This window comes from Typopeltis vanoorti, chromosome 12 (genome assembly GCF_054136105.1).
Source record: "Typopeltis vanoorti isolate ZY-2024b chromosome 12, IOZ_Tvanoo_1.0, whole genome shotgun sequence".
Classification (NCBI taxonomy): Eukaryota; Metazoa; Arthropoda; class Arachnida; order Uropygi; family Thelyphonidae; genus Typopeltis; species Typopeltis vanoorti.
In genome coordinates this window covers 112,683,726-112,708,441 of record NC_143560.1, presented here as the reverse complement: position 1 = coordinate 112,708,441, position 24,716 = coordinate 112,683,726, and the positions used below count along the sequence as shown (strand labels likewise).

General features: G+C 36.5%; 1 protein-coding gene across 1 annotated transcript in view; it reads right to left on the bottom strand.

The window, feature by feature from the left end:
* LOC150101140 (succinyl-CoA:3-ketoacid coenzyme A transferase 1, mitochondrial-like) overlaps nt 1-24,716 on the bottom strand; it is a 155,207-nt gene that overhangs the window by 19,823 nt on the left and 110,668 nt on the right. Inside the window, exons 13-14 of the mRNA XM_090402085.1 lie at nt 16,158-16,334; nt 7,567-7,668 (exon numbers count right to left, since the gene is read on the bottom strand). Of these exons, the coding sequence (XP_090258211.1) occupies nt 7,567-7,668; nt 16,158-16,334 (279 nt within the window). The remainder of the gene's footprint in view (nt 1-7,566; nt 7,669-16,157; nt 16,335-24,716) is intronic.

Below are 24,716 nucleotides of genomic sequence, written 5' to 3'. Positions count from 1 at the left end.
TTTGGTTTACAATAATATAGTCTATCATATTCTTGGTTTGTCTGTCTGGTGATATCCATGTCCATTTTCTTTGGGGTTTTGGATGTTTAAAGAGAGTGTTAGTTATTGTTAGTCTATTATTTGAGCAGAAGTTTAGCAGTCTTTCACCACATTCATTGCTTTCTCCATACCCGAACTTTCTGATTACTCTTGGCCAGGTATCCCAGTCTTTGCCTACTTTTGCATTTAAGTCCCCCATTATAGTTAGTTAGGAGATCTTGACTTGATATCTGCTGTACTGCTTTTTGCAAATCTATACAGAACTCCTCAATGTCTTCTTCTGATGATGTCGAAGTTGGTGAGTATACTTGAATAATAGTTAGTGATCCAATTGATGTTTTAAATCTTGCTTTAATTATCCTAGGTGAGATAGGATTGTAAGACAATAGAGAGTTTTGAGCCTTTGGTTTTAATTTAAGTGCTACTTCTTCTTGGTGTTTGTTGTCCTCCCTGCCTGAAGTTAAGATTTTGTACTGTCCATTGTGGAATTCTCCTTTGCTAGTTCATCTGGTTTCGCAGAGTCTAATCACTTCCCATAGGTAGTTGTCTAATCATGCAGTGGTATTTCCAATGCTTCTTCCTGGTGAAGAGTTTACATTCCGTGTTCCTATGCTTGTTATGTTTTTCCTGTCTATTAGGTGATGTTTTGTTCTAAGCATATTTTTTGCCTTCACTATCTTGGTTCCCTAATAGTGGGCATGATCCTTGTTTGACTGGGCGACGGTTGAGCCAGCATTTATCTTTAGGTTGGTTAGAGTTCGTTCGGTTTCAATGGTTAAATTTTTGTCACGTGTCAACCACCACTCCTTGATCTGAATTCAGCCGCTTTTTTTAGTAGATAGTGGAAACTACAGTTTGAGAGGAAAGAGTCACCCAACTCGTCCTCGAGTTGCTCTAATAGCACTGGGGGGGGGGAGGAGTAAGAGAGAATAAAGGGAAAGAAGAGTAGAAGACCAGTCTCCAGATATGATATACCAAGTGTATATTGTATGAAGTAAGATCAGGTCTAGTTTGGGTATCTCGGGTTTGCCATGCCCATACTCACCAATGTGAGCCCCCTAAATAGCACTGGCCAAAGCACATAGTTCCCTGGCATGCCACTAGTCATAGGCCTTCTACAGGACCCTTCACAAAAAAACTACTGTCTGGCATATCACTATCAACCGTCATTTTATCCACATCACCAACTTCATGTCCATCTCCATTTACTGTAATCCATGGAGTCCATAAATTCATCACAGGAGGTCCTTTTTTGCTAATTGGGGGTAATGTGGCCATCTTAGTTATAAAAATCCTCTGATGTAATCATAAGGTTCAGCATTCTCAATCCCCTAGTACCTTTCATTCCATTACATGCTGTTTAGGTAATTATTCCTTAGAGCAGCATAAATTCTATTTCCTACCACCAATATGACCTTTCCTCCTTCTGATCTGTATATCTCCAACAAATTATTGTTACATAAAATAATTACATGTCCTTGACTTATTGAAATTATTTGTTGATACATATCACCCACATCATCCTTTGCATTCCTTGGCCTATAGCAGCAGCAGCCAACTAAAGGGGAGGCTCATTTTATGAAGGGATTAGGTTCCTAGCTCACTGTAAAGTGAACTGTTCATAAATTGAGGCAAAATTATAATGTATTTAAATGGAATTGGATCCTTCAGTATGAAGGACTTTCATACAAGACTTTTCCACTAGCTTCTTTATTTATTATCATTAAACAAGGACTTTGCCTTGTTTAATGTCCATGATTACTGCTTGAGCTACAGGAATGTTGTTTTAATTCATGTCAATCCATAGCATTAATAATTTTTCTATAGTTTTTGTTACTTCACTTCTTGAATAAGATTTGCTTGACAATTTTGCAGTAACAATTCCTGCATGTGAATGCCTTATCTTCTCTGCACTGACTACTGTTGCTGAAACTGCAGAAATGATTAACTTTAATGCTTTACACACATCAGAGTGACTCTCACCTGATTCAATGTTGACTCACTTCTCTTTTCCCCTCAATGGCAAGTGATTTTCTGCTTTTTTTTTTTTAGCTGAGGAAGAAGTTGAATCACATTTATGTTTAGATGACATTTTTGGTCGCAATTCATTGTAGGAGGTCCTTTTTCGCTAATTGGGGGTAATGTAGCCATCTTAGTCATAAAAATCCTCTGATGTAATCATAAGGTTCAGCATTCTCATTCTGATTTAACATTTAAATACTAATATTAGTAAAATTTCCTTTTTTAGCATTGTTTACAATATGGTTCATGGTGGACCAAAATGCAAACACTGTTTTGTAATCTTTACCCACTATAGAATATAAAACAAAAGACAATCGTGAATGCTGTCAACATGCTGCATTTATGCTTTTTTTTTGTCTTCTGTTTTGTTGTTTATTGATTTTTTGATGTTGATTTTCAAATGTGCATTAATTTGAATCTTCGGAAACTTAAAACAAGGCCTTCTCTACTTTGTCTTTTTAGCTTCTATCACACACCAGACAGCCTCAAATGCACTAGTTTTATTGACCTCCTGTTGAACTCCTATTTTTTTAGGATATAATCCATCTGCTATCATCAGTAATAATAATCCCCCCCCACCTATTTGCTCTGAAAATATTATAGTCTTCACATTCTATACCAATAATTATATCTTCTTCTATCAGCCATGTCTCACTAATACCAGTAACTTTTGGCCACTAGGAACTAACCAATTCCAAGAACTCATCCTTGTTCCTAATACTTCTAGCACCCATAACATTAACCTTATGCTTTTTAAAGTTTTAAATACTTAGATGATCATACTGAAATTAGAAGATGTGAGGTTTCTTGAATGATGAAGAAGTTTATGTTGTACAACAACATCAATTTCCATACATGGTACTGCTTTATGCTTGATTACTGAAACTATGCAGCAGAAACCACTATAGAACCTTCCAGAACATATCCAGGTTCCACTCAGATATCAGGAGCCAGCTCCCAGATGAACATTATCATTATTATTATTTATTTGGGAACTCCATGGAGTCAAAAGACTCATTGCAGGAGACCCACACTACCCATTAACGGAATACCTATTATACATCTCCTTAAACCTATTAACTGTTAGGGCACTCACAACCACCAATAGCAACTATTTCCACTGAATTTACCAATCTCCAAGTAAAGAACCTAGTCTGCACAATCTTACTAACTACACATTGGGACAACTTCCAAGTGTGACCATTTGATTTTCCCCTACTCCTCATGTAGTTAAAAATTTCTTCCATGTCAATCTTATAGAATCCCTTATGTAACTTATAATTTTCTATAATATCCCCTCTCCTCTGCCTGTTAGCTAATCTCTGTGCCTTCTATAGCCACTATAGCTTTATAAAGATGGATAATAACCTCCCCATCTTTACTTATCAGTGTGTTCTTCAGTATCCAAGTAATCCTCTGAACTATTTTGCCAACTCTTGCAATATGTAATCCCAATTGGGGTTACATATTACAACCCCAAGATCCCTAGCCTCATCATTTTCCTGTAATCTAGTACCATCAATATGATATGAAGTGTGTAACCTTTCTTACTGAAGTGATTTACTTGACATTTTATAACACTGAATTGACAACCATTAACTCGACCAATGGGATACTAAGGCAATTGATGTGAAGTCACAGCCTCTAATATACATCCTCTGTCCAAAAAGAAACCAAACTTTTCTTCAAAAATAGAAGAAACTAGTGGCACCACCTGTTTATGACATTTGTTTCATTAGAAGCCGAGTTATAGTGCCAAGAGTGACAGTGTGTTTTGACGAACGGTTGGAAAGTGAGTTTCAAACAGAGAGCTGCAATTGACTTTTGTGTTAAACTTGGTAAAAGTTTAACTGAAATGCATCAAATGCTTCAAAAAGCATATGGTGATGAATGCTTATCCCGTAATCAAGTTTACGAGTGGTTTAAGCGATTTCAAAGTGGTTGTGAGACGCTTCAGGACGACAAAAAGCCATCCATCCAAAAACTGAACTGACCAAAGTTAACATCCAAAAAAGTGCACGATTTCATCAAAGAAAACCTGAAATCGTCCGTGAGATTGATTGAAGATGGATTGCGGATTCCAAAATCAACTGTGCACAACATTTTGACCGAGAGTTTGGGCCTTCGTAAATTGAATTCGCGATTTGTTCCCCACAAGTTGACCGATGGCCAAAAAATGTATCGAATTGAACACTGCAAGGACCCTCATTAAAACTGCTCATAAGGATTCAAACTTCCTTGAAATGATCGTTACTGGTGACGAAACATGGTGTTTTGAGTATGAGCCCGAAACAAAGTGTCAGAGTGCTGACCACCAGAAGAGGGGCATCTGAAAAAAAGTTGCTTGGAGAAGTCAAAAGTAAAGACAATGCTGATTTGTTTCTACGATTCCAAGGGAATTATCCACAAAGAATTCATTCCGCCTGGCCAAACTGTGAATGGTGAGTTTTATCTCGAAGTTTTGAAGTGATTGATAGCGAGAATTCGTTGCGTATGGCATGATTATAGTGATGCAGGCAGCTGCTCACTTTTGCACGATAATCCACCATCTCATTGTCTGAACATTGTGAGACAGTTTTTGAGCAAAAACCAAGTTTGTGTGTTGGATCACTCACTGTATTCACCTGATTTAGCACTCTGTGACTTCTTTCTCTTCTCTGACTTCATCTTTTTGGATAGAGGGTGTACAAATGGCCAAGTTGTGAAGATACTTCACACGAAAACTTTGCTTATACTTGGATAAAGGATTAAACAAGAAGCTAATTTCTTGTGAAGTTTAAATGAAAGTCTAGTTGTTGTTTTGAGGTGGTCTGAGATTTGCTTCCCTCCCCTCACTTAAAGTCAATATGTGTCAAATTCCTTGCATTTGCAAGTCCTTACCTTCAAGTAATGCAGAACTGCAGTTCTCCTACTTTTTCTTTAAGTTTGATTATGTTTTTAGTGATATTCTCTGTTGTCCAGTAGTGTGAGAATGACTTCTATGCCTTTGATGGTTCTGATAGGAAATAACTTGTTTTAGATGATATTTTGGATCCATCCTTAGCATCTCACGAAAATTGCGTGACTGCATTTTTGATCTTTTTTTTTGTAGAGGATAATTTATTCATCTTATATTAATGTTTTTTTTGTTATTGTTTTATAACCCCCCCCTTTTTTGTTGTGCCATTCATCAAATCCATTTCTTCTCTTTTCTCCTCTACTCAATTTCTTTTTTTGCTTCGTTGTTCTTTCGACTTGGTCTGTGTTAACCCTGCAAGTACTTGTTTGTCATTTTTCCATATCCTTATGATGCAGTACCTCCTAATTGTTGGGAACTAACAAGATGGTTTTGATTCATTAAAAGATTTGTTTTTAATATGCCACTATGGTTTTATGAAGTTTATTTTCTTCTTCTATTTTCCTAATTCAGAAGCCTGTTTGTCTGTGGATGTGAGGACAGGAATTATGTTTTCTTTTGATGTGAAGATTAGTTCTAATGTACCTCCACTTTTCTCTGCATAGATTCTGTGCTGGTAATGATTTAAATGTGTCTGCCTCACATTACCCAGACAGTCCAGGACACTGTCCTCCTGAAATATGGCTTATTCCTAAACAACTGAAGCATTTTGTTTTGAAACAGTCTGCATCAGGATGGCTGAAAGTGATGCAAGGCAGCAACTGCTGCTGACAAATTTCTGGGAAATTAACTACCATACTGGCCAATCCTGTTATATATTAAGTTAGGGACTTGCTGTTTCATTTTCATGGAAAAGGATAAACTTCTTGATTTCTATTCCTTTTCTTCTGGGGGACTCTTCTCTTTATATAACTCTGACGGTACCCTAATTACAGAAAACTATATGAATGACCTTATCAGAATTTTCTATATGTTATTTTAGGAATCTTGTAATTCTTATCATCTGCACCTGACTTTCAATCATCTGAGGAGTAACTATTGGTCTTGCATATAAAAGCCAGAAAGTGTTTTTCTCCTCTAATATCTTCCACAATGACTTGTATCAACAGCCACCAAATGGTATAAAGGCACGTTCACAGTTCCAATGACCTCTTTTAGGGCTATAGGAACTGTGAAATTATAGACATTCAAACAATGTCTCTATAATTTCATGTTGTCCATTAATATGAAACACAAGAGTTTTAAACTCAAGGAAAAGAGAACTCATATTTGTTATTACTACATTGAGAGAGAGAGAAAGCCCATTGATCATCTGATAAGAATTTCTGTGGCGAGACCTAAAGGTTCTCATTAATGTACTACAAATCTATCACTGTACCTTCAAATTCTGTATTAAAAAATAACATTTTTAAAAGAAAGAATTCAGTTCTGAAGATAGTGTACACAAGGAAGAGAAATACATTCCTGCATTGTAGTGATGACTGCAAAGGAAATCCCACCCTATAAGTATTAGTGCCCACAGAAGAAGGAAAAAAGATTACTAATTGCATCTGCTGTAGTAAACTTAATTCTACTCAAAGATTAAGCAAGCAAATATAGCAGACAGAGACTGGGCAATCAATGCTGACAGAATGTCTTTCTCCCGCCTGCTCAGAAGGTGAGTGTTATTAACCACAATAACAAACACTGGAGGAGGAAGATCTCTCTCTCTCTCTCTCTCTTTCACATCACTGGATGAAAAACTTTTGGGGAGAGAGAGAGAAAGAGAGAGCTAAATCAATGCAACACATGAAAAATTTTCATATACAAGTGAGAAAATAGTGTATCACCATAGATTAGAAATAGTTATACAAAGTATTTCACTGGATTAGATATAGTTTACAATTAGATACAAAGTAAATTATGCCAGGCAAGAAATTATATTCTTGTTTTAATCCTTTACTCAAGTGTAAGCAAACAAGGTTTGCTAGTGAAGTAATTTCATAACTAGACTACTTGTATATGGAGGAAGATGACTTCACATTAAATTGCTTCTCATCTCATAATGCAATTATTTGATAATAGGACAATAACTGTCCTACTTGTTTGCTCACACCTGGGTAAAGAATTAAAACAAGAATATAATTTCTTGTCTGGTATATCTTACATTGTAATCAAGATTTTCTAGATTTTTTTTTATGACTATCTCTAATCCTGTGTATTTTAATAACATGGTGAAACACCGTTTTCTTACTTGTATACAAAAAATGTGACCTCTCTATCAACATGGGTTTAGCTCCGACTGATGGAACTTCAATAAAGGTTGAAACTGGATTGCATAGTGAAATTTCCCATAATACATAGCAATATATGTCCAAAGGAATTTTGCTTTGCATTATGGGATACTAGGGCAATTTGATGTGAAATCATTTGTCTCCATATACAAGCAGCCTAGTAATGAAGATATTTCTCATGCAAACTTTATTTGTTTATGATTGCTAAAGGGTTAAAACAAGAATTTCTTATCTATTATAATTTACTAGACAACAAAGTATAACCAACTAAAGAACTTTATATAAACTGATCCCCAGTCTATATGGTGTATGTTAAGTAACACACAAACTATTTACCTTAAACAAGCAACCAGTGGTTTCCTTTATGTTGTCAAGTGACACATCTTCAGCGATTTCAACAAGTGTTAATCCTTTTATATTATCAACTGTAAACACACCCTAGAAAACAATTAAGGAAACAGATTCTAGATAAAAAATCATTGGAATATAATATAGTGGAGATTAAGAAAATAATTTTTAGATTAATTTACATTTCTAAAAAGTTTCAGTCATTATCATATAAAATAAATGTCAATGTATGTTTCCATTATAAACTTGATTTTCTATGAAGAAAGAATGAGTGAATATGACAGATACACAAACTTATGAATGTGTAAGTTACTGGATAAAGACTGTTTAAAAAAAAAAAAAAAAAAAACTTTGTCAAAATAATGCTTCCAGAATGATCTGGAAGCATTATTTTGACAAAGTTTTTTTTTTTTTTTTTTTTTCATTCAGAATTTGAGAACTTCTCTCAGTTTTTTAAAACGAAATCACTGGTATATTCAAATTGCAATTCAAATCATCCATTTTGTGGAGGTGGCACAATATGAATGGAGATAATTAGTTACATGATTATTAAAAGAACACGTAAGACACAGTAATAACTTTTAATTAATAAAGGTACAAATATTAATAGGTGATCCACCGAATGTTCGTTACTTGTAATCCATTCCTATAACTGTTTGTGTGACACTGAAGATGTACTGTTAGTTTTAGTATGAAATATCTGTACCTTTATTAATTAAAAGTTATCACTGTGGTCTTACGTGTTCTTTTAATAATTATACTATGCCACAGGTACCTTTAAAAATAATTAGTTATACGAGGAGTACAAAGAGTAAGCAAGGAAGGCACTTAATAAGGTTAGCAAGAGTGTGGTATGAGCAGTAGTTAGCAATTGATGCTAAAAGAAATCCTAGGGAGTTTTTTGATATGTGGCCAGGAGAAGCAAGAATGATTATGGGAGGATTTTGTTGGTCAGATGGGAGAATGATAGACACTGAGGAGAATATAGTAGAGATGTTTAATGAGCAGTTCACTACAGTATTCCATTAATGCAGAGCTTGAGAGCAGTAGGAATGGGGAAGGAACCAATGATGGTGAGTGAACAGAAGGTATATAAGGCATTCAGAAAACTTGATGTCAACAAGGCCATGAGACTTGATGGTATATCACCACGTCCTGAAGGAATGTTCCAGGGAGTTAAGAGTAGCTTTAACTTACAGTTTTAACAAGAGTCTTCAATTAGCCTAGGTTTCAAAGGAGTGTAAAGATAGCAAAATTGTTCCACATCATAAAGGGAGTGATAAGACTAAGACTTCGAATTATAGTCCAATCTGCTTGTCTGGAGTTACTATTATTATTATTATTACCCTAAGACTTCATGGAGTCAAAGATTCATCTGGGAGATCCTTTTATCACACACACAGCTCATCATACTGTGCCTTGAACACATTCAAACTCCTTGCAGACACCATACTCTCAGGCAAGGCATGCCAATCATTTACAACTCTGCACGAAAAAAACTTGCCTCTCACTCCCCTACTCACTCCCTCTTTATACAGTTTCCAGGGATGACCTCTGGTTCTCCCCCGATCTCACACTATTTTCTGTAGAACTTCTCCAGCATTGATCCTATAACAACCCCTTATCAACTTGAAGGTCTCTATCATATCTCCCCTCTTCCTCATATCCACCAGACTTTGCAAATTACATCTTCTCAATCTTTCCTCATACTCGACATTCCAGAGGTCAGAAACTACCTTAATCAATTGCTTTTGGACCATTGGAAAAGGTCCAAAGGCAATTGACTTTTTTTAACATCTCTTCATCCTTCTGAAAACCAGGTGACCAAATCTGGGCACAATAGGCCATGTGTGGCCTAATCAAAGCCTTATACAACGGAACAAGAATCTCCCTACTTCTACATGTCAGTGTCCTCTGCATCATTCACAGAAGCCTTTGTGTTGTCTTCACAATTTTGACTATGTGTCCCCTAAGTTTCAGATCCTTATCCACTATCACCCCCAGATCTCTTATTTCTTCCACCTCAAACAATATTTTCTAGCCAAGCATAAATTCTGCATCCCATCTTTGTTTTCCAAATTTTAAAACCTTACATTTTGCAACAGTGACCTTACATCCCCATTTCTGTGTCCAATCACTCAATTTATTCAAGTCTTCTTGTAAGGCCACAACATCTTAACTACTCTTCATGGTTCGTCCTAACCTTGCATCATCTGCAAACAACTGAATATCTCCATTCAAATCTTCACCTATATCGTTAATATACAAGTTAAACAGTAATGGCCCCAAATCAGACTCCTGAGGCACGCCACTAGTGACTTTCCTTTTCCTAGATATTGCTCCCCCATACACAACTTGTTGATACCTATCAGATAGCCAGTCTCCAATCTAATATCCAACCCCATCTGCTCTAGGTTGACTATCAATTTATCATGAGGTACTCTATCAAAAGCCTTTGCAAAATCTAAATATATTACTGTGTATCCTTCTCCTCTGTCCAAGGAAGCAGTCACTTTATTGTAATAAGTAAGTAGATTATTAAAACATGACCTTCCTTTAGCAAATCCATGCTGTCCATCAAAGATAATACCATTGTTGTCAACCCAATTCTGGATCCTAGTTCTCACAAGCTTCTCCAAGAACTTAACCACAACACCTGACACACAGATAGGACTATAGTTTGATGCTTGAGTTCAATCATCTCCTTCATGAAGTGGCACAATCTTGCTCTCCTTCCACTCCTTAGGAACTTTACCGAGTGCAAGACTCGTATTAAAAAAATATGTCAAGACAGGTGTCAACTCCCTGGCACATTCCTTCAGAATACGTGGTGATATATTATCAAGTCCCACAGCCTTATTAACATCTAGTTTACTCAACTCCCCATACACCTCTTGCTCATTTATAGTCAGTCTCTCCTCTCCATCATCTACTGCTCTCAATCTCTCCATGAAGTCACATTAGATAGTGTTTTAGCAATCTGCTTACTTATTACAAGATGACAAATACATTGGACAAGAGGAATACATATACAGTAGTATATTTAGATTTTGCAAAGGCATTCAATAGACACACATGGCAAACTAGTAATTAAATAGCAATAGATGGGGTTGGATAGCAGATTAGTGCATTGGATTGGAGATTGGCTGTCTGATAGGTTGTGTATGGGGGACTGATATCCCAGAAGAGGAAAGTCAGTAGTGGTGTGCCCCATGGATCTTTCTTCTGGGGGCCATTGTTGTTAATTTGTATGTAAATGACATTGGAAAGAGTTTAAATGGTGATATACAGTTGTTTGCAGATGATGCAAAGTTGGGCAGAGTTATGAGAAGTAAAGCAGATGTTGCAGCGTTGCAAGAGAACCTATATAGACTGTTTGGATGGGCGAGTGTGTGTGTGTGGGGGGGGGGATGTAAGTTAATGTTACAAAGAGTAAGGTTTTAAAATTTGGGAAGCAAAGATGCGATGCAGAGTATACGATTGTTGGGGATATTTTAGAGGAGGTAAAGAATTTGAGGATTGTGGTGGATAGACTCAAAATTTAGTGTACATTTTGGAAAAATTGTGAGGACAACACAGTAGATTATGGGAATGATGCAGAGCACACTGACATGTAGAAGTAAGGACATTTTGATTCCTTTGTGTAAGGGTTTCATCAGGCCACATATGGATTACTGTGCACAGATTTGGTATTTAAAAGGATGATGAGATGTTTGAGAGGTTCAGAGACATCTGAATAAATGCTTCTGGTTTCTGGAATGTGGAATATGATGATAGACTAAGAAAATCCAAATTCAGAGCCTAGTGGATAGAAGGAGGAGGAGAGGAAGCATGATTGAGACATATGAGTTGGTAAGGGATAATTACCAGATTAACATGGATGTGATTTTTCATAGAATATCTGGAGATAGGGAGAGAACAAGAGCCCATCCCAAGAGGAGTAGATTTTTTGTATGGAAAATGGTGGGTGATTGGAATGCATTGCCTGAGAGTGTGGTGAGTGCAGAAACAGTGAATGAAACATTTAAGTAAAGGTATGATGAGCTGAGAATGTAAGAGTGGGATCTCCAACGATGAGTCTCTTGACTCCATGGAGATCTGTTAATTTTAATAATAAATTTACTTTTTTTAAAAAACACTTGGCACTAGTGCTAATAAATAGGTGTAACTTATTTATTAGTTTATATTAGTAATTATTAGGATATCTCTGAAAGTTGGCAAAAAAGATTCATAGAACATGGCAGCATGGTAACATTACTATCCCTGTGAGCAGAACATAGTGCAAATGTATACATTAAAAAAAAAAAAAAAAAAAAAATTATTGAACTATTCAGGTTTATATAAACATGTAAAAGAAATAATAAATGGAGAATTTCAAAAATCTGTAATATGAAATCTTTCATAATTATTTTATTAGTCTCTCCCTGTTAAACTTGTGCATACACTGACTTCCCATGAAAGCAATGAACATCATGAGATGTCAATTTTTTCTCCAAAAGGAAAATGTGTTCCACATATCTTATCAGACAAAAAAGGAAAATAACTTACTGTATCAATCTTAGCCATGATATTAATACCAAGCACACGGGAAAAATAAGTGTGGAATGTAAAAAAAAAATAAAAATAATAATAATAATAAATAATTAAATAACAATTCTTGTTTATGAACTTGAAATGAAAACAATAAACATGCAATCTTGAAAAAATGTATGGTTTTTATAAGTACAACTTTTTAGAAGTAACATTGATGAGTGTTTGCAAATAATGTTCTGTTATATAAATCTTCACTGAAGTATAATGAAATTTAACTGAGCTGTCATATATGTATCTCAAACAAACATACACACTCATCATCATCAGGTGCTAAGAATAACAAAGAAGAATTGCCTAACAAAAATGACAGTACTATAATAATAAAAATGATAACAGTAATAGTAATAATAAAATTAAAATCAGTTTGTTAGAGCAAGATAGTGCAAAAATATGGATAAAGGTATTTCATCATCATGGTTAAGATTCAAAGCATGAAAAGGTAGCAGAGAATGAAAAAAAGTTGGCTCAAACTTTAGAGAAGACAACTGCAATGAATGATCTCAGTTAACCAATCTTGTAGGCAATATTAACTCAATGGTTCACCAGAGCAGATTTACCTGTGTGTGTGTGTGTGAGAGAGAGAGCAGATATAGTTCCTGTTCTTGTAGAGCTTTTTTTCTTGTAGAGGCTTATATGCTGGTTAAACATGATAACTAATAATTAAGGAATTGACAGCGTACACTAGAAATATAAATTAAATAAACTTTAATATATACTTTCCGATATTTCGGCAAATGTCACGTTGCCATCTTCTTGGGAACTTAATACAAAGACATGTGCACGCAAGTACTACATAACAGCAAATGAGAACAGAAGCTAGGAAGCTACTGTTTTCCTAAAGTCCTGATGGTGCCCCCTGGCGGGCTATATTGGTAGTTCGTGGCCTTTGGGCTGAAGTTCTTCTGATAAATGTTTCCCAAATTTGGGGCAGTCTCATGCATCCAAATTTGTTGAGGTTTGGCATGTTCCTAAGGGCTGAGGCTGATTCCATGAAGAGTCTTTCATATTTGAACTTGCTGCAGTGTATACTGTGGCTTTCTTCCATATACAGGCAGATACATTCACCAACAATCCCATCACCCCCCCCCCCTCACAACAATATGGAGTTATTAAGACACTATTCAACAGGGCAAAAATAAAAATAATCTGTTCAAATGATCAAGCCCCAACCACTGAACTAAATCACATCCGTGACACTTTCTCAGCAAATGGCTTCACCCCCCCCCCTTCACAAAAAAAGATTACTCTAAATCCATCACCATTCCCTACATCCGAGGCACCTTGGAAAAAATCAACAAAATCTTAAAAAAACATGACTTGATCACTTGTTACAGACCATATAGAAAATTGGCATCCCTTATCCGCTCCACTAAAGACCAACCACTTCCCCTAGACCTACCTGGTGTATACCAGGTCCCTTGCAGCTGTAAATTGTCCTACTTTGGCCAAACAGGCAGGACAGCAAATATCAGAATCTCAGAACACAAGGATTACATCCGATTTCACCAGTACAGCCACTCTGGGCTTGCAGACCACGCTCTGGATACTCGCCACAGTAATACACCGCAGCAAGTTCAAATATGAAAGACTATTCATGGAATCAGCCTCAGCCCTTAGGAACATGCCAAACCTCAACAAATTTGGATGCATGAGACTGCCCCAAATTTGGGAAACATTTATCAAAAGAACTTCAGCCCAAAGGCCAAGAACTACCAATATAGCCCACAAGGGGGCACTATAGTTCCTGTATTTGAAGAAACATATCTTTACTGTTTCTAATCTAATCAAAGTAAATGAAACTTGCAAGAGAACACTTCACTCACTAGAAGGAAAGGAGCTTTAGGATATGTGAAAGCTATGCAATTTCTAAGATTGTGGCATTTTCCCCCATCTCTGATGGACCATTCATATAAGGAATGGGACTGGGAATATTGTTCTTCTTATTGTTATTATTGTGAGGAAATCTCCACAGAATCAAAAAAAAAAAAAAACTCATCACAAAACACACTATATTTAGCATAATTCTCCTTCAACTTGTTTACTGTCATGACACTAAGAGATACTTCTGGCAAGTCATTCCATTCATTCACCACTCTCCAAACAGAAAATCTAGTGTGTCCATGCTTACTAACCACACATTTACACAATTTCCAGAAGTTCTTTTCCTAGTTCTTTTGCTACTTATTAAAAATTTGAAAAATTTCAATCTTATAGAACTCCTTTAGTAAGGCTTACATTTCTATCATGTCTCCTCTTTCTGCCTGCAAACTAAACTTCACAATCCACACAACTTCAATCCATCCTAATAGAGAGCATTCCACAGACCTGTCACCAGTTTGGTCATCACTCATCTCTGGATCCTCTCCACCACCTCCTCATTCACAAGAAATCAAATTGGCCAAATCTGCACACAGTAAAGATGTAGCGTTAGTAATATTCTCAAGTATACCTCTTATAGAATCTCCATATAGTATAATCTCCTTATTCCCATTTTCTTCCTGTTTCATACTCTTCCATTCAATGTTTCTTTCATTATCCTCCTTGCTGTGCCACACACCAAATATTTTTTCTTAAGTCACTCAAGCTCATGTTTTGTGCTGTAAAGACTTCATATTAATAAATGAGGAGGATGGAAAGTTCTGATAATACCCAGTACAAAAGTGATATTAAAACAACTGATATAACCACAAGAAAGAACATACGAGAATATAAAAACATAAGTTATATTCATAACTCTGCTACTAGTATGTTCTTTCTTATGTTATATCAGTTGCTTTAATATAATTTTTGTTCTAAGTGTTCATCAGAACATTCCAGTCCCCCCCCCCCCCCACACACACACACAGCAATTATAGTATATAGTATAGTATATTAATATCCAAATGAAGGACTCTGGAAAGTCGATGAGTCAATGCTTAACTGCTGGGAGAAATTCATGTTAGAGATTTAATGGAGTCAAACAGCACTAAGAAAGGATTAATAATGTTACTTAATTCTGGAAAAACTTTTATTGGGATTATATTGATCAAGTGTATATAATAAACAACTAAGTTATACCAACTAGTTTCACCAACTAAGTCTGTTGGCATCTTCAGGGTACATAACTGATGTAAGGCACTAAAAAGTAAAAAACTGTTTAAACTAAAATCAACCGATTCCAATTATATTAAACAAAGAACAGAGCGCATACAATACATTCATAGAGCGTGGATGATCTCACTTGTTGTTATTTAGGAACGTTCTATAGTTGGCACTATAATTCAGTTCTGGCGAGTTGAAGGATCTGATAACTTAGTATAACTTAGTTGTTTATTATCTACACTTGATCAATATAATCCCAATAAAAGTTTTTCCAGAGCTTTTTGGTCAAGAAAATTAAACATTTTTTAACGTTACTTAATTCTTCCGATATTTCGTCTCAGTCACTGAGACATTGTCAGGGATTACAATATGATGCTTGTAACACATCCTCTTACTTGCCACATAATAAAAAAAACTCTTTGGGATTTCCTTTTGCATCTTTGGCTAGTTTCTTCTCATAATCTTGCAAGTTTTGCACACTTGTTCTCTCATGCTAACCACTTCTCCATTTACAAGTACCACTTCAATTTCTCCTTCCTAACTATCCTGCTCTTTACATCACTTCCTACCTACTCTGATTCACTGTCTGCACTAATTACTCTCCATTCAAGCAGCAGTCTATCCAAATGACTCACGTCAAAAATAAAAAAGCATTTTTTTTTTCAGAGTGAAGATATACCTTGTTATTTCATTGCTCTCACACAGCAATGTAAATATATTGCATCATTAAACCATAAATCACAAAATGACTACATATTACATGCTCTAAAAATAAAATAATAAAGCAGAAGGAAATTAGTTCATCTGAAATAATGAACATATAACATATATGCTGCTTTTCTACTTTTTCAGAATTGGTATCTCATACAAAATAATTTTAAGGAAATTATCTGCAGTATTCTTACCTTTTCTGTTATGATCATATTTACACATTGTTTTCCAGTGAGAGGCATTGTACAGGATTCGACTATTTTGGGTTCTCCTGTTTTTGATGTGTGTTCCATTGTTACAATAACTCGATAATTCTCCTTGAAAACTCTAATCAGGTCCATAGCACCACCCATGCCTGTCACTAATTTATTCTGGAAATATCATATGAAATTGGTATAACTATTTTCTTTATAAGCACAAAATTTCCAAATTGTTTAGGGAGGAGAAAAGAAAAAAATTCAAATTTTGGAGAACATATGTAATATAATTTAAGCAGATCAGGATATAATTTTGTCCCTAACCTCACCAAAGACAAGGAAAGGAATGAAACCAATGTTTGTCAATTTTCAAACATACATGAAATGCACACAAGAGTTGAAATAACAGTGAACTACTATGCTATTTCACTATATGCTTATGGTACTCATCTCCCAAACTGAGGAGGTATACACACACTAAAATTACAGTACAAAGGAAAACACTCTTCCAAGATAGAAAGCATTCTACAAATATGGTACAAAGGATAAATTATTTTGATCACTCCCTGTTTTTCTGAAGGCAATGTCATGAAAGTTTAGCTTTATTTTTGTATAAGCCTGTACTTTATTTTGCACATAAAATCCAATAATAATAATAATTATTATTATTATTATTTAAAATAAAGAGCCAATAGGTAAGAATTTAATTACTTATTACACCTTAAGTAATTATTAAACAAATGTAACTACTTAGATATTTAAACCTCATGAAGAAGGCTCTTTATTTTAAATAATTTATGGGTGCACCTTTTTGACAACTCGTATAGCAGAGTACGTAAGTTCTTTTCGCGATATCCTTAGTATTATTTTTGGTCTAGATACTCACTGATGAGATCTCAATAAAGATCGAAACTGGTCTGGGTAGTGACCTTCCACCATAATGTATAACATCATACATCTCCTAGGAGATGGGTTTTACATTATGGAAAATACTAAATTAGCAGAACTTTCCCCACCTTTGCTACGAGTTGCCCTAGTTTGTACTACGTACTTTGGATTACATGCTTTAGCATACACTAGTTGTCGCCGATGTTTTTATAGTTTACTATATTCGGCATGAAACTCTTTGATTCCGATCTTTGAGTTTCTTATTCGGTTTTAAAACAATGTGGGATTTAATACCCCTTAATTTAAATAATAATAATAATAATAATTAATAAAATGTGTATCCTGGAAGTTGTTTTTGCCAGGGAACCAGGGCAAACAGTGAAAAGTCAGCTACTTGAACAAATCCTAAAACCCACCCCAACTCAAAGTGTTCAAGATCGGTACTATCAACATAAGAAGCCTGAATGGCAAAGAAATGGAGATAGCTGAGGAATTGGATAAGTACCAAATCGACATAATAGGGGTGACTGAAACAAAAAAGGCAAAAACTGGTGAGATCTTTCTGAGCAATAAATACAAAATGTTATATTCAGGCAATGACAATCAAGGAAAAGAAGAAGTAGCCATAGTATTCAACACTAAATACGAGGCTAAGCTTCTTGAATGGCAGGCAGTCTCAAGTAGAGTGATGTGGCCAAATATCAGAATGGGGAACTGGACAATGAGACTTCTTTGTGCCTATGGTCCCACAGAAAGTTCTACTAAGATAGAAGTGGAGGAATTTTTTGATGCTTTAGAAAAAGCAACTGACACAATGAAAAAGGAAAAGTTGGTCCTTGTTGGGGATCTAAATAGCAGAGTAGGAAATGATTGTCAGACATAAAAAAATATTTTGGGAAAGTTTGGAGAAAAGAGCAAAGCTAATAATAATGGCAAATACCTATTGGATTTCTGCTCAGGACATGGACTGGTTGTTACTAACACAATGTTCCAACATAAAAATGTGCACAAATTCACATAGAGAGAAGAGGCAAGGAATAAGAAAAGTCTCATTGACTATGTTATTGTTGATAGTGATGTTTTCTCCCTGGTGCAGGACACCAGAGTGTACAGAGGATCTGAAATTGGAAGTGATCACTATTTAGTCTTGAGCAGGATAAAATTGAATTTCATATTGAAAAGAAGAAAATGTAAGATAGTTTTAAAGCAAATAAAAGTTGAGCAGCTCTCAGATGTGAATTGTAGACTAAAATAAACAAACATGAGTGAAAAAAAAATGAAAGAGTTTGAGAACAGAAACTAAACCTTGGAGATTCGATGGCAAGCCCTGAAGAAAACAGTGATTGATTCAGCAAGAGAGTCATGTGGTGTGGTTGTCTGTAAGGATAGAAAAATCAGAATTCCATGGTGGACACAGAAAGTTAAAGAGGCAGTGAAAGTGAAAGAAAAGAAGAACGCAATCAAAAGTTCCTGGCAAATAAGTCAGCTTGTGCTCTTAAAGAATACAGAGACAGCACAGCACAGTGGTAAAAAACACTGATCAGGCATGTAGTCAGGAATACATATCAATACTTGAAGTAGAAAGAGGCATCAAAAGCCTGAAATGTGGAAAGGCAGCTGGAGTAGATGATATTCTACCAGAAATGCTCAAGTATTATTATTATTATTATCATCTCGGGCAACTCCTAGGAGTCGACAGACTCATCGAGGGAGGCCCTAACATCATGTCAAGAGCAACTATTCGACATTCATACAGTATCTATCATACCTCGCCTTGAACTTATTCACGGTCATACAACAGACTCTGGCAGCTTATTCCACTCATTCACCACTCTCCAAGTAATAAACCTAGTTCTAACACTCCTGCTAACCACACTCTTGCCCAGCTTCCATGTATGGCCCCTAGTCCTCCCACCACCAATGCTATTCTCAAAAATATCTTCTGGATTAATCCTATAGAAACCCTTCAGTAATTTGAATGTCTCAATCATATCACCCATTTTCCTCTTATCAACCAATTTTTGCAACCCACAAATCTTCAACCTATTCTCATAAGATTCATTCCACAGACCTGCTATCATCTTGGTCACTCGTCTCTGGATCCTCTCCACCAATAAGAAACCCTGGCACCCATATCTGGACACAGTAGTCTAGATGGGATCTTATCAATGCTCGATATAGAGGAACAATAACTTGTTTGTCTCTGCATGTTAAAGTATTTTTCAGCAACCAAGTGATTTGATGAGCTGTTTTGGCCTTTTGCAATGTGCCCCCCTAAACTTCAACTCCTTATCCACCAACACTCCCAAATCCCTGGCCTCATCAATCTCCTGGAGTACGGTTCCACCAATGTGATATACTGTTGCTAATCTTTTCACTCCAAAATGCATAACCTTACACTTTGCCACATTAACTTGAAATCCATTTTCCCTAGCCCAGTCCTTCAAACTGTCTAAATCATCCTGCAAAATTTTGACATCCTGTGCACTCACAATTGCTCTACCCAACTTTGCATCATCAGCAAACAAGTGAACACTTCCTCTCAGATCCTTTCCTATATTGTTAATGTACAAATTGAAAAGTAGTGGTCCAAGAACAGAACCCTGCAGCACACCACTAGTCACAAGCCGTCTTTTGGACTCCACTCCTGAATAAACCACTCTCTGGTATCTCTCCATCAACCACCCTCCTATCCATCTCACCAACCCTATATCCATCCCCATCTGCTTCAGTTTACTGATTAGAGTAACATGTGGTATCCTGTCAAAGGCCTTGGCAAGGTCCAGTAGAATCACTGTAAACCCATTACCCTTATCAAGTTCAGTCGTCACTGTGTTATAAAACATGAGCAAGTTAAGGCATGATCTACCCTTCACAAAACCATGTTGTCCCCCATACAGTATCCCATTTTCATCTATCCAGTCCTGTATTTTTCTCTTGATTAATTTCTCCAAGACCTTGACAACGATTCCTGATATGCTAATCGGTCGATAATTTACAACAGCAGTCTTGGAACCTCCTTTATGCAGTGGAACTATTTTCTCCTCTTTCCACCCCCTCGGGACTAACCCAGACCCAAGACTCAAATTAAACAAAATGGTCAAGGGTACAGACAATTCTTTAGCCGCTTCACGTACAACACGAGCTGGTATACCATCCAATCCCACAGATGTATTGACATTGAGGTTTTGCAATAGACTACTCACCTCCACTTCATTCACCACAATTCCCATATAATCTATTGGTTCATTCATTTCTGCAATGTCACCACCTGAAAGATATATTCTTGCAAAGTGCTCGCTCAGTAATTCAACTATATCAGCTGATTCGTTACCTCCCAACCATCAGCATTCTTTAAAATCATTCTGCCATATATTTTTTTTCTTTTACTAGCAACATATTGAAAAAACTGTTTAGGATTCTCTTTAGCCTGCATGGCCAATGTTCTTTCATAATCCTTTTTTGCTTTTCTTACCACACTTGTTACCCTTTTGGCCTGCGCTTCATCTGCAGGTCACCTTTCTCCTTAAATTCCCTCCATAGTTGTTTCTTTTTTTGCGGCTCAAACTTAATGGTGTTATTCATCCATTTAACCCCTACTTGATTTATTATTTGGACCCTAGGTATACAGTCAGCCATTGCTTCATGCAAACACTTCTTTACTGCCTCCCATGCACTATCAACTTCTAGCCCTTGCAGTTGTACATGCCATGGCACTGAACCAATCAATCTCCTAAGCTTGTCATACTTACTAGCCCAATAGTTCCACATATACCACGTCTTAATTGTAAAATCCACACCTTTAGCCACCTCCCAAGTCAAGACCCTATGATCACTCTCACCAATTGGTGGCAACGTGGTCATATTCGTTACAGTCAAATTCTCAGATGCAATTACCAGGTCAAGCACTCCCTGACCTCCTAGTATTATCCATTACATGCTGTCGCAGATAGTTATCCCTTAATAACCGCATAAAATCCAATTCCTTCCTCCCATGTGTCCTCTCCTCCTTCCAATCAATGTTACTATAGTTGAAATCTACCATAATAATTACCCTCCTTCCAATCATTTCTTCTATTTGCTTATGCATACTATCTCCACCATCTATTCCATCACCTGGTCTATAGCAGCACACAACTGTATATTTAGTTCTGCTAATTTCAATCTCACACCAAATAGTCTCAAAGGTGCTCTTTTCTTTATCCTGCAGTTCCACTTCTATTCTTCTTGGCTGTAGCTCATCAGCTATCATCAATAACACTCCTCCCCCCCATTTTATTCTCCCTGTCACTCCTGAACACCCCATACCCCCCTCACATTCAATCCCACTAGCTGTGTCATCTTCTATCAGCCATGTTTCACTAATGCCAATAACCTGTAGTCTGGAAGTGCCAACCAAGGCCAAAAATTCTTCCCTCTTGTTCCTAATACTTCTGGCATTTGTATACATGAATTGAAGAAGCCAATTTGTCTGATCCCTATTTTGATGCCTTATATGCCTTATACTACCTATCCCATTCTGATTCGTGGTCTTTCCTACTCGCTTGGGCATATTACGCACATTCATACACTCAACTGTCTCCCTAAAATCTGCAAATCTACTCCCCCCCTCCTTAATAACTCTAGTTTCCCTGGTTCTGTAACTTCACTTCCACCACATTTGACAACACCTTTTCAAGTCTCCACACACCAAATCCATTCAGATGTAATCCATCCATTTTATATAAATCCTTTCACCCATCGATCTCATTCCACACATCCACAAATTCCACACCACTCATCAAACATAATTCACGCATAAAGTCATTAGCAATTATGGCCCTCCTTCTATACTCTTCACTGTCATGCCGTGGCAACAGACTCACCATCCTAACTCTCTCACTCTTTTCTTTTGCTACCTCAAGCAATTCCTTCACATCCTCACTCATAGCCTTTTTATCATCATCATCATCATCAAATTCCTGCCATGTACCCTCAAGGGGTGTACAGGATATGATAGTACTACATGAAAAAAATTACATCATTATTAATTTCCTATCTACAATTTTCCTCCAAATCATTCTGTTACTTGTCAAGACTCCAACATTATCAGATCTTATATTTCTATCGTCTAAAGCACTTTGTACCGTATCAATCCACCTATATCTTGGTCTTCCTCTGGGTCGTTTTGCTGCCAACCTGACAGAGAACACTTGTTTTGCTAATCTTTCCTCGCCCATTCTGTTTAAATGACCATACCACCTGAGATTAGCTCTGCTAACACATTCCTGGATGCTGACAATGTCAGGTTCTTTCCTAATATCCTCGTTTTTAATATGATATTGCCACTGATGCCATCTGTTGATGCCTATAATCTTTATCAGGACTCTCATATCTGTGGTCACTAGTCTTTAGTCAAGTGTTTTACTTCTGACCCAGCTCTCAGATCCATAAGTTAAAACTGGTTTGAACACTGTCTTGTATACAGCTAATTTAGTGTTCCGACTAATTTCTCTCTTATTCCATACGAATTTATCCAATTGACTTCCCACCATACCAGCTTTGTTGATTCTGTTGTCTATTTCTATATTTAATTTACCATCTTCAGTAAAAATCGTGCCTAAATAGCTGAAACGTTTTACTTGTTCCACAGGTTCTCCATTCACAACACAGTTGACATTTTCAATGATTCTGCCTATTTTCATTGTCTTTGTCTTTTTATTGCTGACCTTCATACCATATCTATTACAACAGCTATTCAACTCAAATAAAGACTAAGTATTGCTTGATATAATGCCCCATTGACACCACATAACTGCAGTGTATCAAATAGCTTCTCTCTTGGCACCTTGTCATATGCCTTTTCCAAATCGACAAAACTTAAATACAGATCTTTGTTATATTCCCATGCTTTCTTGACTATTTGTCGTAAAGTGAAGATCTGATCCTGACACCCTGTATTTGGCCTGAATCCAGCTTGTTCTTCACCAAGCTTTTCTTCCACAATTCTTCTCAACCATTTCTCAAGTATACTTGCTTAGATCTTGCCAGGAACACTCAGTAGGGAAATACCTCTGTAATTCTCATATGCAGTTTTATTTCCCTTTTTTATATATGGGTACTATGAGAGCTCTACTCTAATCATTGGGAATTCGTCCCTCTGTCCAGGCTTTCTGAACTATGCAGTGCAGCCACTGTAAGACTCTTATACCACCATACTTCAGCATTTCTGGTCGAATATCATCTACTCCTGCTGCCTTTCCACATTTCAAGCCTTTGATGGCCTTTTCTACTTCAAGTATGGATATGTATTCCTGAATGCATGCCTGGTCAGTGTTTTTTACCACTGTGCTGTCATCACTGCTTGTTTCATTTAGCAGTTTTTTCAAAGATAGCCTTTTTATTTCCTTTCAAATCATTTGTACCCACTACCACCATCAATTCCTTCACCTGTGTTTTTGCATCCTAATTGACTTGCTTATATTCTCTACGGTCGCACCAGGTTGGTACGATTTTGTTAAACTCTCAACTAACACACCTCTTACTAGGGAATCTTCATACAATACACGTTCTTTCATTTTGTTTACACTCACTATCATACCCTTATTTTTTCTATCGTACTTTTGCTGATTATTAGTCGGTACGCTTGTTAAAGATTTTTGCCAACATTCCAGTTGCTGGTTTACACTATGTATCGTTTCGCGTAATAGAGCTATTTCACTCATTGCATCAGTGTCGTCATTTTTATTTTCCGATGTTTCATTCACTCGCTCTGTATGCTTAACTTCATTCACTCTATCAACGCCACTCTCACAACTATCAGGTACTACCTCGCAAATATCCTCGTTCATACCTTGAATATCACTGTTATCTATTTTATCACTTTTGACAATATCACTCACACGACCTGAAATATTTTTTAAATCCTCGCATTCTTTACACTTTTTGCACACATTCACCCCACAATCGTTGTTTAACCAGACTCCAACCACTCTCCTCGATGCATACATTTTGCAAACGGAACACTGAATCAAGTCTTTTAAATTAAGATTATCAGACAAATATGGCGACCTGGATGCCATATGTTCCTCTTTATGGGAGCAATGAACACAGATAATCGATCTATCAGTTTACTGTTAAAATATTCAAAAAACACACAAAAATCACACAGACATGTAAAACTACTAAAGGAAACAATACTATGTAATACTTAATATATACTTAATTATTCCTAGAATAACTTATCTCAATCAGGAGCTCTTCTTAGACACATCCACAGTGCTTGGCTCACTAGCGCCACCCTTGGTGCTAGTGAGTATGGAGGTATAAAAATCTTACAGTGGCTGCACTGCATAGTTCAGAAGGCCTGGACAGAGGGACAAATTCCAGGTGATTGGAGTAGAGCTCTCATAGTACCCATATATAAAAAGGGAAATAAAACTGAATGTGAGAATTACAGAGGTATTTCTGTACTGAGTGTTCCTGGTAGGATATATATTCAAGTATACTTGAGAAATGGCTGACAAGGATTGTGAAAGAGAAGTTTGATGAAGAACAAGCTGGGTTCAGGCCAAATAGAGGTTGTCAGGATCAGATTTTCACTTTACGACAGATAGTTGAGGAATCATGGGAATATAACAAAGATCTGTATTTAAATTTTGTAGATCTGGAAAAGGCATATGACAAGGT